The sequence below is a fragment of the Kogia breviceps genome, chromosome 17 (genome assembly GCF_026419965.1).
Source record: "Kogia breviceps isolate mKogBre1 chromosome 17, mKogBre1 haplotype 1, whole genome shotgun sequence".
Lineage (NCBI taxonomy): Eukaryota > Metazoa > Chordata > Mammalia > Artiodactyla > Physeteridae > Kogia > Kogia breviceps.
Genome location: NC_081326.1, coordinates 4,028,008 through 4,042,970, shown reverse-complemented (window position 1 = coordinate 4,042,970; position 14,963 = coordinate 4,028,008). Strand labels below are relative to the sequence as shown.

The 14,963-nt window shown below is 47.9% G+C and overlaps 1 protein-coding gene across 6 annotated transcripts in view; it reads right to left on the bottom strand.

The window, feature by feature from the left end:
* The window catches only part of LYN (LYN proto-oncogene, Src family tyrosine kinase), a 108,958-nt gene that overhangs the window by 22,853 nt on the left and 71,142 nt on the right, over positions 1 to 14,963 (bottom strand). For all 6 annotated transcript variants that reach the window (XM_059043385.2, XM_067017860.1, XM_067017862.1 and 3 more), the window contains exons 9-10: positions 9,677 to 9,859; positions 7,401 to 7,477 (exon numbers count right to left, since the gene is read on the bottom strand). In XM_059043385.2, the coding sequence (XP_058899368.1) occupies positions 7,401 to 7,477; positions 9,677 to 9,859 (260 nt within the window). The remainder of the gene's footprint in view (positions 1 to 7,400; positions 7,478 to 9,676; positions 9,860 to 14,963) is intronic.

The window sequence follows — 14,963 nt, the reverse complement described above, 5'->3', positions numbered from 1 at the left end:
ATTGAAAAATAAAACTGGGAGCTTCCAGTTGTAGGAAAGCAGGAGCAGAGGTGGTAAAGGCTGCTGGCCACAGGGAGAGCGGGCAACGCCCATCACCCCCCGGTGATGGCAGCTCGTGCTGATGGCAGCTCGTGCTGGCGCCCTGGACGGGGACGCCCGTGCACACCTGGAGGACCAAACCACACCAGGCAGGGGTCAAGGCTCCTCCCGCATCACTTCCGCCCCAGGCCACGCCTCAGTCTACCCTCAAATGAACCCGGCCTTGACGTGAACGCACAATTAGAGATTCGAAGGAAGTAGACCAATGATGCCTCAGAAGACAGTTGGACAGTTGTGACTGTGGATCAGAGACTTACAATGAGTCACCTTGGATTTGATACGAAATGGGGGCAAGTTTCTTCTCAAAGTCTCAAGTTTTCCACTCTGCAAAGTGGCAATAAGAATAGCATCAACCTGGTAGAGTCCAGAGGAGACTGAAAAGGAGAAGGCAAGGCCGCTCAGTGCATGATGGAGATGAATGATCGCTATGACTAATATGAATACCGCCGCTACTCATAACAGGAAGTCCCACATCCAGACCTGGCTCGGCAAGATGAACTGACAGAAGGGCTGCTCTCTTAGAGCTGAGGGGCTGTAGGTGGGCGGCTGCCCACAGGGGCCCGAATGCAGCCTCAGACACACTGCTTCCCCTCTGCTGAGTGGCTGCCGCCACCCTTAGGAGAAGCTGGATCCAGGCTCTGCATCCGCTGACGGGGCTCCCTGACACCGGCTGCCTGAGGCTGTAGAGGGATGCCCTGTCGCGGATCACCCCCCACCAGTCAGGGAAGGCACTCCCCACTCTGTACCCCCAGGACAGGGCAGCCAAGAACCTACACTAAGATTAGAAATCTCCTTTGCTTACTCTCCCCTCTTCTGCATCAATTTCACCGCTACTACTGTCATCTAGATGACCTACCCCTGGATATGCCTGGTGGTCCAGTGGCTACGACTAGGTGCTCCTAATGAAGGGGTCCTGGGTGTGATCCCTGGTCAGGGAACTAGACCCTGCATGCATGCTGCAACTAAGGGTTCGCATGCTGCAACAAAAGATCTGTGTGCCGCAACAAAGACCCAGTGCAGCCAAATAAATAAATAAATACTTAGATGACCTACCCCTGATCTGCAGCTAACGAACCATGCTTATCACCCTGGAAGGAGAAGAAGGAAGCAGCACGTTCTCAACTTATGCCAGGGATGGAGAAACGAGAGGAAAGCCATTGGCACTTCTTTCCAGTCTTTTGCAGGACAGAGGATGTGTGATGGCCGGATCAGTGCTGCCTCTGAGGAGGAATGTGGCCTGACTGGGTACGCCTCACACACCTCCAGCTGAGGAACAAGTCACTGGGCACAAACGGGCAGTTCTGCTCGGTGAAAACAAGCTGTGACTGTCAAGTGACTCAGAAACATTCCTACTCTGCTCTCTTATCTGGCTACTGGGGCCTAAGGACCTACATGCAGAAAGTAAAGTTTTGTCCACAGAAATGTTTTGTATTGTTACTTACATTAGTGAAAAAGTAGAGATTCTCCAAACGTTCATCTGCCAGGCAATGGTAAGGAAATCACGATACAGTCACAGGAAGAGAATATTATATTGTAATAGGTACATACAGTTTATGGAGAGTTTTCAAAAAAATGAAAAACTGTAATATTCAGTTCAATACGTACAAACAAGCACATACGGTACAAACCTAACGTGTTATGAAAAGAATAATTAGAAAGGATGGATAATGATGAACTAATAACAAAAAAGGGGTAAAAAACTTAAAGAAACAGTTCCCAGAAAAAGAAACTGCAAACAAAGAATATAGGAAAAGATGCATGACCTCATCTATATTAAATAAACACAAATTACAACAAGGAAATACGAAGTTTGACCTATCAGACTGGATTAGAGAGAGTTAAGACTTATGTCTTAGGGGTGTCCCTGGTGACGCAGTGGTTAAGAATCCGCAGGCCAATGCAGGGGACACGGGTTCAAGCCCTGGTCCGGGAAGATCTCACATGCTGGGGAGCAACTAATCCCGTGCGCCGCAACTACTGAGCCTGCGCTCTAGAGCCCGCAAGCTACAACTACCGAGCCCGCATGCCACAACTAGTGAGCCTGCGCTCTAGAGCCCGCAAGCTACAACTACCGAGCCCGCACGCCACAACTAGTGAGACTGCTCTCTAGAGCCCGCAAGCTACAACTACCGAGCCCGCACGCCAAAACTAGTGAGCCTGCTCTCTAGAGCCCGCACGCCACAACTACTGAGCCTGCGCTCTAGAGCCCGCAAGCTACAACTACCGAGCCCGCACGCCACAACTACTGAGCCTGCTCTCTAGAGCCCGCAAGCTACAACTACCGAGCCCGCATGCCACAACTAGTGAGACTGCTCTCTAGAGCCCGCAAGCTACAACTACCGAGCCCGCACGCCACAACTAGTGAGCCTGCTCTCTAGAGCCCGCGAGCCACAACTACTGAGCCTGCGTGCCACAACTACTGAAGCCCACGAGCCACAACTATTGAAGCCCGCGTGCCACAACTACTGAAGCTGCGCACCTAGAGCCCATGCTCTGCCACAAGAGAAGCCACCGCAGTGAGAAGCCCGCGCACCGCAATGAAGAGCAGCCCCCGCTCGACGCAACTAGAGAAAGCCCGTGCAGCAACGAAGATCCAACACAGCCAAAACTAAATAAATAAAATTTTTTTAAAAAAGAGGTCTTAGAGCAGCACTCTGGCTGCTGTGTGACAGACGGGGCTCTGGAAGAAGCAGAGCTGAAGCCCAAGGCTAGTTAGGCAGCTATGAGGTCATTCACCCTGAGAGAGTGTTCGACCTGGGTCAGAGTGACAGCGGGGAAGGAGCTGGGGGGCTCTCAGCTCGCGCCCCGCCTCCAAGCCCAGGCCCCGCGGTGAAGTCCCTGGCCCGCTGGGACATGTCCAGCTGGGTGTCCCACACGTCAGTCAGATAACGCAGCTGCTTCATTATGATATTATTTGTAGCTGGGGGGAGGTATGGAGGGCAGCCTTGAGCTGGACAATGAGATGGTAACTTATCTTTTAGATTCTTTACAAAGAGACAGAATGAGGAGACCCACTCATTGGCAAGTACTCCAGACACTTCCCCAGAACAGCCCCCTCCAGACACTTCAGACCCCATTTACTGCCAACAGACTGGTGGGCTCCGACTTAGAGTTATTACAAGGGCTCCCCGGGTTGTATGCTGTTTTCTTGGTCAGTAGATACCGTAATGAGGGCGGACCCAGAGGCTCTGATGTCAAAGGCCTTTGTACTAAACTGGCTGAGAATCACAGGATGGTAGACTGAGGTGTCCTACCTGCTTTGCTTTCCCAGGTTCCAACTTAAATGCGGCTTAAACTTTAACACTAGGGGGCAAACTGTATCTTGAGCACGATCACTTTGTGATAGAAAAATCTACATCTTGGTGATGGAGATTTTGGGGGGGGGGAATGCTGAAGACATTATTAATTCTGATAATCGAAATCCATACAAGGGGAAAATGCGTATCAGCATAGCGTCCGGTGCAAAATCCTCACAGGGGCAACTCAGCTCACGGAATGGCAGTGGGGTGCAGAGGACAGAAGCAGAGTTATTTACAGTCAGAGGCACCAGGATGGAGCCCAGCAATTCTACCCACTTTTCTGTAACCTCGGGCAAGTTCAAGGTAAAAGGTATCCTCATCTGTAAAATGTATTAAATAACAACATAGATGCTTTCAAGGTTGTTGGGCTCGAATTTAATGATGGAAGCAGAAGTGTTTTATTATCTAGAAAGAGTTAAAGAAATGTTACTTGCTGCCATTATTATACCAACAATTTTGATTCTCCCGTATTTATTACAGTTTTACTCACACCTAATTGTCCATTTCGTTTTTGGTACTTTTTATACGTCAGGGATGTTGCCTCCAGAGACCAAGAAATGCTTTGATTCCCTGGCCTGAATTACAACATGATTTATCTGACTTCCATATTGCAAGTGTGAATTTCCCACTTTTTTCCCTCTCCGTTTGACAAGTCTACGATTCCATTTCTGCCTCTGCTGAAGGGAATTCCCACAGATTTCATCCCCTCCTCTTTCCAGGTTCATTTTTCTTCTCTCACGTGAGGCAAGGGCTGGAAGGGAATTAGGCAAAGTCTCTCTGCTCTGAAGTTATCAAACTTTCCCCGCAAAGGGGTCATTTTCCTACTTCAGTGCAAAAAGGCCAAGGTGGCTTCATTTAATACAAGAAGGAAAGCACTGGATGGAGCTGATTTCGTTGGGATTTCTTAATCTCCATTAAGTGGAGAAGAAGGCGGGTGTGGCCTGAGACACGGCTTGGGGGGCTGTGGATTATACTGGGGCTCCGAAGAGCCTTTCAGAACTCATCCTCGGACAGGAAGTGATGAAATCAGCTCTCATGTGAACGATCACGTGCCCTCACCTCCTTCCCTTCTCGATGGGCCCTCAGGGAGAATAGGGAGGGGAAAGGAGCATGGGGAAGTAGGTGGTGGGGAGAAGGGAAGAAGAGGCCAGAGGAGAGTCTGGGAAATGTCCCAGTACTGACCCCACATACCCCTCCCCCTCCCCCTGCCCCGTTTCCTTATTCTCTGGAGCTGGGAGTCAGTCAGCTGGTTTATTTCTACGCTCAGTCTCCCGTTGCGAAAACCTGCTGCATTTAACTCCAGTTTCTTGTGAACATTCGGTTTCCCAAACCTCTGATGCTATTGACGATGCAAATGGCAAAAGGGAAGTGTGAACGTATGTTACAGGCTGCTAATTGTTAGAGTTCAAACGCCACATATGGACTCACCAATTCTTCTGCTTTACCCTGCCTCCACTCTAAATACTCAAGTGGAGAAAAGGGGTGGGAAAGGCTCCGGGTGTCCTGTATCACCTTCTCATTTATTTTTTTTGCCGCACCACGCACGCGGAATCTTAGTTCCCCCACCAGGGATCGAACCCACGCTCCCCGCGTTGGAAGCGCGGAGACTTAACCACTGGACCGCCAGGGGAGACCCCGGGGAGACCCCGTCCTGTATCACCTTGGGCCACAGCTTTATTCACATTTCCTATTCTTGAGTTATTCCCTATGGGAAAGCTACAATGTTAATTACTGGCACGTGATGGAGAGGAAAAGGCGAAAAAATTCAGAGATGACGTTCTCTGTATAGAGATCATTCCAGAAAGGCACATGAAGACGGAGGCCTGTTGTACTGCCAGGCGGTGGTACCCCGGTGGGATGGGGCAGCAGGCATGCTTAACGGGGAGCAGATGTGTGTGGTATAGGATCTCAGACTGAGACCGGGGCGCACAGGTGCCACCCCCGTTGCCAAGGTGCAGGCCCCTCCAATATTATAATAAGAAAAGCCACAAGCAGATGAAACAGATGATAATTAAGGGGCGGCGGGTCTCACGCGCTCCCCCTTGAGGGAAGGGCTGGGCCAGGTTGGCACGGTGAACAAAGACGGACTCGAAAGGACACGGATTCTGTTGTGAAGACCATGAGTTTCGTGCTGACCCCACCTGCCGGGGCCTTTCTGAGTGCAGCTGCCTCTCCACGGACACTCAACACTCCTGCACGTGACACTAGATGTTGCAGCTGGCAGTCGCTGCTGGGAAAGCCAGCCTGAGACAGGTAAGCAAGGGCCTCACCCCGTGAGCTGGATTTGGTGCTCTGGCTTGGACGGTGACCCGTGGCAGTGGCCTTGATGGCACCCGGCCTTTCCCGGAACCTACGACCTGAAAGTCACGGCCAGTGCCAGGCTCTGTGATAAGTGACTTTGCGAGTTACAGAGGTTTAGAAAGCAACTTCTCCCCGCACCTCGCTTCTGTTAGAAAAAGTTAACCTTTGTAGTAATAGAAGCAATTTAAAAGTTAAAGACTAGAGACGGAGGCCTTGACTTGGACCTTAAAACCTCTGAAGATGTCAAGGTTTTATGAGATAAGCTATACAAAATCAAATACAAAATGCCCACCTGACAAGATGAAGTCCTACTCAGGTGTAGTACACGCCCCGACATGCTAATTTCCACCCTACAGACCGGTAGGCACAGATCAGACCCTTAGGACCTGGGCGGGGGTGACCCCTCAGGCCTCCAGGCCCCGCGCCCCACGCCTGCACATCCCTGTCAGCCCCTTTCCCTTTCTGGGGAGCCTTCACAACACCCTCTCAACGCCCCCATCCAACAGGGCGAGCGGAGGGCCTCGTTCATCGGTGCCAAGAGTGACCCAAGCTTTGACTTTAACCCTCAACACATGCCCTTGAAGCAGCAGTGACCATTCCCCTCAGACAAGCGAATACACTGCCCCAAGGAGGCAAAGGCCCTCCTGACAGTGGCTACCGAGTGGCCGGGCCTCGGCACCGGCTCCAGTCCAGGATGCCGGGCTCTGGCTCTGCCCCTGACACTCTGCTGCACGGTACGTGTTCCGGGTCTTCCTCAAAGTGCTTTACCCGTGGACTAACTCATTCCTTCAGCCTCGTCTTCCCAAGAAGGCCGTATCAATTTCCCAGGTTTTAAAAGAGGGTCTGAGGAAGAAATGGGCACAGGAAATGAAGACCATAACCAGCCCCCCTTCCCAGAACTTCTAGAAACTTCTCACGCTCCTTTGGGCTTTATGGTATGTGGTCTTCCCAGCATGAACCACCCATGACCAATATCAAGAGACAAGCAAATCGCTGAACATGACTGACGGACACAACGAAACCCTGAAAAGTCAGTAGCTGGCGACATGCAAATGTGCATTTCCTTGCGATGCCAGGCAAAGGGCTGGGTTTCTGGGTAACTTCCCTCTCCCCTTAAAGACGCTTCAGAAAACATCATGTGATTCCAAACTCTACAAATGTGCAACTTTTAGGCTAGTACTAGAAATGCTATAAATGAGTATTTCTCAGAATCCTAAAGACACACCCAACGAGAAGGAGTGAAAGGGGGTAGAGAGGGAAGGAAGGCAGTTCGTCTGTTTTTGGGAACACTGAGGTCTTAAAGGCATCGGTACTTTAGATCGGTAACTTCAACACCACAGATGCATCACTTAGAAGGTGCTGTGCTTACACCCCGTGGAGTTCTTCTCCAAAATGCACGCAAGCTGCTCAGCTCAGTGGTGCTGTTCCTATCTCTCATGCAGAAATGAGTACAAGCATAAAGAGGTGGACCTGGGTCAGAGACAACGGCATCCAGGTCGACACTCGACGCGCGCGCGCACACGTTCCAAGGGAAACACCCATCGCCGCCTCCCAAGACAAGTCCTTTGGGAGAGCTTTTTGTTATCACCGCTACTGGGAAACACAACGCAAAGGCCTTCTCCCTGGAAGCACAATTCCATCCCGAGTCTGAAGTGGGGAGGTTTTGCAAATTTACAGCATGCCGGTTTTTTCATACTTCACCTGAGCAGAGAAGTCAATCAGCTTTGGAAGCAGCACTTTGCCCCCTTCATCGCTCTTCAGGAAATCCAGCAAACTGCCTGTTGATAGAGGAAGGGACCGTTAGTGTAGTCCGAACACACAAGAAAAAAATCCAGACAAAATTCCAAAGATATTCCTACTTGCAGGGCAGGGTGGGGCGAGGGGACCACGCAAAATGACTGCTTTGTAAATCTGTGTGGTCACAGCGCCTTTTGCTGACGTGGGTCAAACCCAGTCCCCTTTAACCTGTCTCCTTTGACCTGATGTGAAACGTGCCTGAGCTCCAGGTACGAAAAGGTGACGGTGGACGCTGCTTTCCTGCTACCGAGCACTTCGTACCTGCCACCACGCTACACGTCCTGCAGCACCTGATCTCCAGAGCTTCTCTGGGACAGAAACCAGCCAGACCTCCCAGTCGGCCTGCCTGTGTCCACAGCAGCCACTCAGCTGGGCGACTGCCCTCTGCGTCCAGCACGGATCTCAGCCGCGCGTCAGGTGCCCAATGAGCATTTGAGGAACCCACTGCGCTTTGGAGGAAAGTGAGACCTTACTTAAAGGGGCGCGTACCCACAGGCAAAGTCGCCTGCTTCCTGGGGCTTTATCTCTAAAACACGCCCTGCTGCTTCTTCTAGAACTTATAGTGCCAACCTGAGGGTAGGCTTGGGCAAGCTCTGGGCCTCGCCCGAGTCCCCGTCAAGAGGGCAGGTCCCAGGAGCTCCCTCAGAGTCCGCGGGAGGACAGGTTTAGAGTGCGTGCCACGGAGCTGGCAGGTAGCAAGCGCTCAATTAATTCACAATGAACACTGCTACGTTTAAAATGGATAACCTACTGTGCAAGGTTACAGTGGACACAAGGACCTACTGTACAGCACAGGGGACTTTGCTCCAAATTATGTAACCACCTAAATGGGAAAAGAATTTGAAAAAGAATAGATATGTGTATATGTACAGTGTATGTGTATATGTACAATATATGTGTATATGTGTATAAAATATGTGTATATGTACAATATACGTGTATATGTGTATAAAATATGTGTATATGTACAATATACGTGTATATGTGTGTAAAATATGTATATATGTACAATATGTATATAAAATATGTGTATATGTACAATATAACTGATTCACTTTGCTGTACACCTGAAACTAACACAACACTGTTAATCAACTATCCTCCAATATAAACTTAAAAGTTAAAAAAAATTTAAAAATGTTTAAAAAGTCCACAACCCAGAACAGTGGTACTTAGCCCTCAGACTGCTTGGAAGATTGAGTGAGATCCCCCAGGGAAGACATCAAGAGCAGCCGGACATACAGTAATTGCTATGATTAAGAAATATTATTAGTTAATTAATCCAACAAGTATCTACTGAACTCCTGCTTAAATGTCTGATCCTGAGCCTGGTTTCTGGGTTGTAGCAAGCTAAGCCACAGGCAATAGGGCTTTTTAAAAAACAGTGTTCTTTATTGGAAGGACTCTGAGGGACTAATATTCTGAAATATTAACATATATTAAATAAGAAAATGTAATAATCATCTATCTAACCTATTCAGCTATGACATACACTATCATCTCCATTCTGCAGGAGACCATTGTTAATTCTGGATTATGGCTTATGTGTCTTTTCCTCCTTCATTGCTTCTGAAGATTCTTTAGAAATCACTTAGCAGTTTATTAGTATTTCTACTGAACTGGAGGAAGGAGGATGGTGGTTCAAGACCCTTCATCTGAAGGTGACAACGATGGGAGAAAAGATGGTAGCTTGAAACCTCTGCCTCAGGGATTCTGTGATGACACAGGACTTTGACCTTGACAAGCTTTCAAAATATTTACATTTTGAAGGGACACCCTGAACATTTAGATGATGCTAAAGAGGAAGTGGGACTGGTTTTGAAGTTTTGAGAACTCACATTTTGAACCCATGACAATAATACTCTTACTTGATATCCATATTTACTTATTTGACAGATACTTCCTGGGGGCGGACTAGGTGTGGGGCACAGCTCTTGGAGCTAATACGTATGTGGAGACAAGTGCAGAGAAACTAGGGAGACGCCAGATTCCCTTTGGAGCGGGTGACTGCCAGGGCGGTGGTGTATGAAAAGGCCTCCTTTTCCTATGTGTGCTGATGCTTTGGCAGTGAGCCTGCTGTTTCACAGTGTGAAGGAGCTGCGTCCTCTCGGGACGTCTGGGTGTTCTCCTTTGTGAGGGTCCGGCCCTCACAAGCGCGGGTGCCGGCGGGCGGCGCTCACCCTTGGCCATGTACTCGGTGATGATGTAGATGGGCTCCTCCTTGGTGACCACAGCGTACAGCCGCACCAGCCTGTCGTGCTGCAGGGCCTTCATGAGGTTGGCCTCTTCCAGGAACGCCTGCGCAGACATTGTGCCTGGCTTCAGCGTTTTCACAGCCACTTTGGTACTGTTGTTATAGTAACCTGGCGAGAGAAAAGAAGGGAGGCCGTGATTTATCAAAAACTTCATGCAAAAAAAAAAAAAAACAACAACTTCATACAGGGCTTCCCTGGTGGCGCAGTGGTTGAGAGTCCGCCTGCCGATGCAGGGGACACGGGTTCGAGCCCTGGTCCAGGAAGATCCCGCAGAGCAACTGGGCCCGTGAGCCACAACTACTGAGCCTGCGCGTCCGGAGCCTGTGCTCCGCAACGAGAGAGGCCGCGATAGTGAGAGGCCCGCGCACCGCGATGAAGAGAGGCCCCCGCTCGCCGCAACTAGAGAAAGCCCTCGCACAGAAACGAAGACCCAACACAGCCATAAATAAATAAATAAAATTTATTAAAAAAAAAAAACAAAACTTCATGCAGACTTAGAAGAATAGAAGAATATCTAGTTACAGACAGAAAAATCTTCTATGAACTCTACAGTGTTAAGGCAGCTGAGTAGAGGGTAGATGGGAATTCTCTGTACTATCTTTACCAAAAAATCCCTAGAATGATTCTGAAATCAAAAGGCTTTTTATAAAACAATGGTAAAATAAAGCTCCATAGATGCACTGAACCATTTTCTCTAATTAATAAAATGTTCTTTATCCAAGACCAAAAAACCACACGCACCAAAGCTCTATATACTCCTACGTACACACAAACCCTGACGATGGTCTGGAAGAAAATAAATACACCAAGGACTGGCTTAATTGTGGGTGATTTAAATTTTGTTCACCATACCTTTAACTCCTTACCAAATTTACTGCAATGAATGTGTATTACTTTTATAAGCAGAAAAGAAAAAGCTTTGCACTTGAAAAAAATTTACTAACGTTAAAGTACAAACAATACACTAGAGTCAAATAAACATTTCCCGAAGTTGTCGAAGAGAACTGGACTCTGCGTGAACGAAGGGCTCCGGGCTGAACTGTCTGGGCACCGCGGCCTGCCCCACCCGCTGTGCCAGGAGATGCAGCGCGAGGGCGGACAGCCCGTCACGGAAGACGCCTGTCTGAGTGGATTGACTGCAGCATTTCCCACACTTGCTTGACCCCGGGACACTTCTTCATGTACCTTTTCACGCCCCACAGAACGTACTTGGGGAAATAGCGCCCACTTAATCTAGTTCCCCCGAGGCTCCACTTTTCTGGGACCTGCCTCAATGATGAGCTTACTTTCAAGCTTGCTTTTCTCCTGGGAAAGCTTTTTCTCAGCGGTTTGGAAGGCAGAAGTAGAGATAAACACATGCCCCTTTCCCTTCCTTTCTGTTTTCATAGTTACCTTAGAAGTACAAAAAAAGGGTGAGGAGGGAGGGAGTGGGAGCTGGTCACCACCACGAGGCACCCTGCAGGTCACCTCTCCTCGGTGGGTTACAGCCTGATAGCACCTGCCCCAAGAAAGACACAAGTGTAAGGAACGGTGATGAGAAAATGTCCAGTCCCTTTTCAGGTCACACGATCATTAGTATATAGACAGCTTATGCTCAGTGAAAATCAACAATGGTGGTTGGTGTTTGGGTGGCAGAATTTGAGGCGGCTTTGACTTCCTTTTGTTCTTTTTTATTTTGATTAAATTTGTGAATGAGTCTATATCTTTTTTTTTTTTTTAACAAAAGGAATTATTTTTAAAAAGAAGAGGAAGTATGTTTCTATTTCCACACCTTCTAATGGGTAAAAAAAAAGTATTAGTTTACAGCTAACAGTCAACTCTAGTTAGTGATTTTTCTTCTTATCATTAATACTGCTTTTGCTGCTAAAACTTTTCCTTTCATAGTCTCCTTTGATTGGTACTTAGTAGTAGCTTTCCATGCCTTACAGAAAAACGAAGAATGCAGTATATAAAATAAAGTAAGCGTGGGAAGATATGGATAAGGCAGTAATATAAAGCTGACAAAATATTGTCCTAGGTCATTATCAAAAGCCACAACCTACACAAAATAATGGAATTATGAATATATTAAACTGATTTCCATCTCCATGCATAATTACAAACAGTACGACCTTCCATGGCTGTAAAGAGAAAATTTAAAGTAAATCCCACCAACAAAAGTCCTTTTAATATTACATTTGAATCAAAAAGGTTCCATTATAATTTAAGAGTTCATAAATAGGTCTTCATTTACATCGATATATCCGTGGCAAAGTACAGCAAGGCGTAACAAGAAAATATACCCTCTTTCATATATAAAACTGACAAAGGACTAGTGTCCAGAATATATAAAGAATTCCTATAAATCAATAAGAAAAATAGAAAAATAGGCAAAAGCTTGGACGGGCATTTTAAAAAGAAGAAATTCTAATGACTAACAAACTTGTGAAAGAAACTCAGCCTAATCGGTAATCAGCAAAATGCAAATAAAGCCACAGGGAGAAACCACCACCCAGCAAGACAAAAATGACGAAGTCTGACAATCTTGAGTGCTGGTAAGTGCCGGCCCCTTGGCAGGGGAGCTGGGGCAGTTCCTGCAGCTCCTTTCCTGGGCTCTTTGCTGAGCGTCACTGAAATTCAGTTGTAAAGCTTCTGTCTCCAACAATATCCTCAAGGTCCCTCGAAGGATGTAGACAGAGCAGACCCCTTTCTAGTGCAGTTGTGTGGAGTGCCCACCCACCCGGGCTGGGCCGACCTGGGGCCCACATCTACCCAGTACCACTGTGCTGTCAGGAAATGGAACACTGCCGCCCCTTGTATGTTGCTGGTGGGAGTCTAACCCAGACGAGAGCTTTGGAAATTAAGTCCGCAGCATTTCGTGGAGTTGAGGATTCATACACCTGTGATCCAGCAAATCCACTCCTGGTCATCTAGAGAAACTCATGTACCCTCGCACCAACCAGCACAAAACTGTTCCCAGTAGCCTTGTTCATAGTAGCCAAAACGTGGGAGCGACTCCAGTGCCATCAATAAATAGTGAGAAATAGGTAGGATTCCTTTACATAAAGTTCAAAACCTGGCAAAACTAAACTATACTGTGCGCACACACCCCCATATTCAGAAATAGCAGAACTACAAAGAAAAGTCAGGAAATTATGGCAAAGTCAGAAGAGCAGCTGCCTTCGGGGGGCAGGAGGGGGGGTGGCTGGAAGGGGGTGAGTGGGCGCTTTCGGGCTCCACCCCACGGGTTTGCATGTTGTCATTAGCTACCAAATCCAACATTTGTGTGCTATGCACTTTTCTGTCCGCTTGTTACATTACACAGATAGCAACCAGAGAGACAGGAGCACAGCTGCTCTCCCTCTGTTGTCATAAAAGCCACGGGACTCATTCAGACCTTCACATAAGATAAAATTATGGGTAGGGGATGAAGAGAAAAATGCTTTCCAAGCGTAGGGGGAAAAGTGAGCAGGAAATACTGCAGCTGCTAAAGATATTAAAAATGCTGATAAAGAGTTTGAGATGAACAGTGAATAAAACAGCTGTGTCCACACAGCTCCGGGATGGCAACAGCTTCCGCCCGATGGCCTCTTAGGGCTGTGACATTTGCACGATAGGGCAGGTTTCCACCTGCACTAAAGGTATGATTTTTATTCAGCGCTAAGGATCAAATTGTACTTTGCCAAGATATTCCCTGGTAGTGGCAGGTTCACACCAGTCACAGAGATTTGGATTGTCATTACAGATGGAAACTTACACATTACTATGTATAAAATAGACAAGGACCTACTGTAGAGCACGCGGAACTCTGCTCAACAGTTTGTAATGACCTAGGAGAGAAAAGAATCTGAAAAAGATTCTTATATGTAACTGAATCACTTTGCTGTATACCTGAAGCTAACACAACACTGTAAAACAACTATACTCCAATAAAAAATAAATAGATTTTTAAATAAATGGAAAGGAAGTTGCAAAGCGATTTTTTTAAAATCTTTTTTTGTTTGTTTTTTTTTGCGGTACGCGGGCCTCTCACCGTTGTGGCCTCTCCCGTTGCGGAGCGCAGGCTCCGGACGCGCAGGCGCAGCGGCCACGGCTCACGGGCCCAGTTGCTCCGCGGCACGTGGGATCCTCCCGGACCGGGGCACGAACCCGCGTCCCCCGCATCGGCAGGCGGACCCCCAACCACTGCGCCACCAGGGAAGCCCTAAAACATCTTTTGAAGGTAGTAAATAATTCCGTGTGGGTGCTGCTCTCTGCCACAGGTAAAGAAAGCCGAGAAAGCTCCAACTCCAGGTGTCACTAACTTGCTAGAAAGAGCCTAACTAGCAAAACGGATGGTGGTTTTACAAAAGGTGCACGTAGTTGATTTTAGAAGGTGGCTGGTGATTCATTTCAATGCAGCTGTGGCTCCTATGAAAATCGATCAAGCAAAATTGGACGCAAAATCAGCTTCCTTTCTTTCCCAAAGTCTCTTCAGAGACCAAGTGGCAACAGGAAACATCACCCTTCGTGTCACTGTTGCGTCAGTTCCCTGGGAATCCAACAGCGCACTGAGGAAAACGTGTCTCCGAGCTAGATGTAGGAGGATCACCGGGACAAGAGGAAACAGCTTGAGGGAGAAACTCCTTTCTTTTATTCCGCCCCCGCCCCGCTCCTGCCCGCCCCCAGGACAGACCACTTCCTCGTATTTGTCTATGGTGCTTCAGACCAAAACACCCAGACAATAAAGAGTGCCTGGGAGTCCGTGAGCCACTTCTCACGCTTGACGAAAATATTCACTTACTTCGTTAACGGGGTTACAATTTTTAATTTGCTGTCCTTTTTATATCAATGAGCAAAGCTAGCCAGCTTATTCCTTGAGAAGTAACAACTAAATTCTGGCAGCTCTAAATTGCACAGTCCTTGCTCTTAATGGGTCCCTCGGTCAGAATGAGACGTGCAGACACACACGGGACAGGGGCATATCCCGTGACCTGCTTCGCAGCACAGCACCCCCCAATATTCTCTTGGTATCATTCCCCAGCATTCTTCTGCTAAATGCATTCAACAAACTGGCGTAATTTCAGTGGCTAAGGAAGAGCTCCATGGCTGGCAGCCAGAACCACAGAACCATGCTCGCACGAGATCCCAGATCAAAATGTTCTATTGTTTTTCTTTTCTTTCTTTTCCTTCCTTCCCTCCCTTTCTTCTTTTCTTTCTTTAATACAAAACTAGAAGGAGAAAGGCACAATTA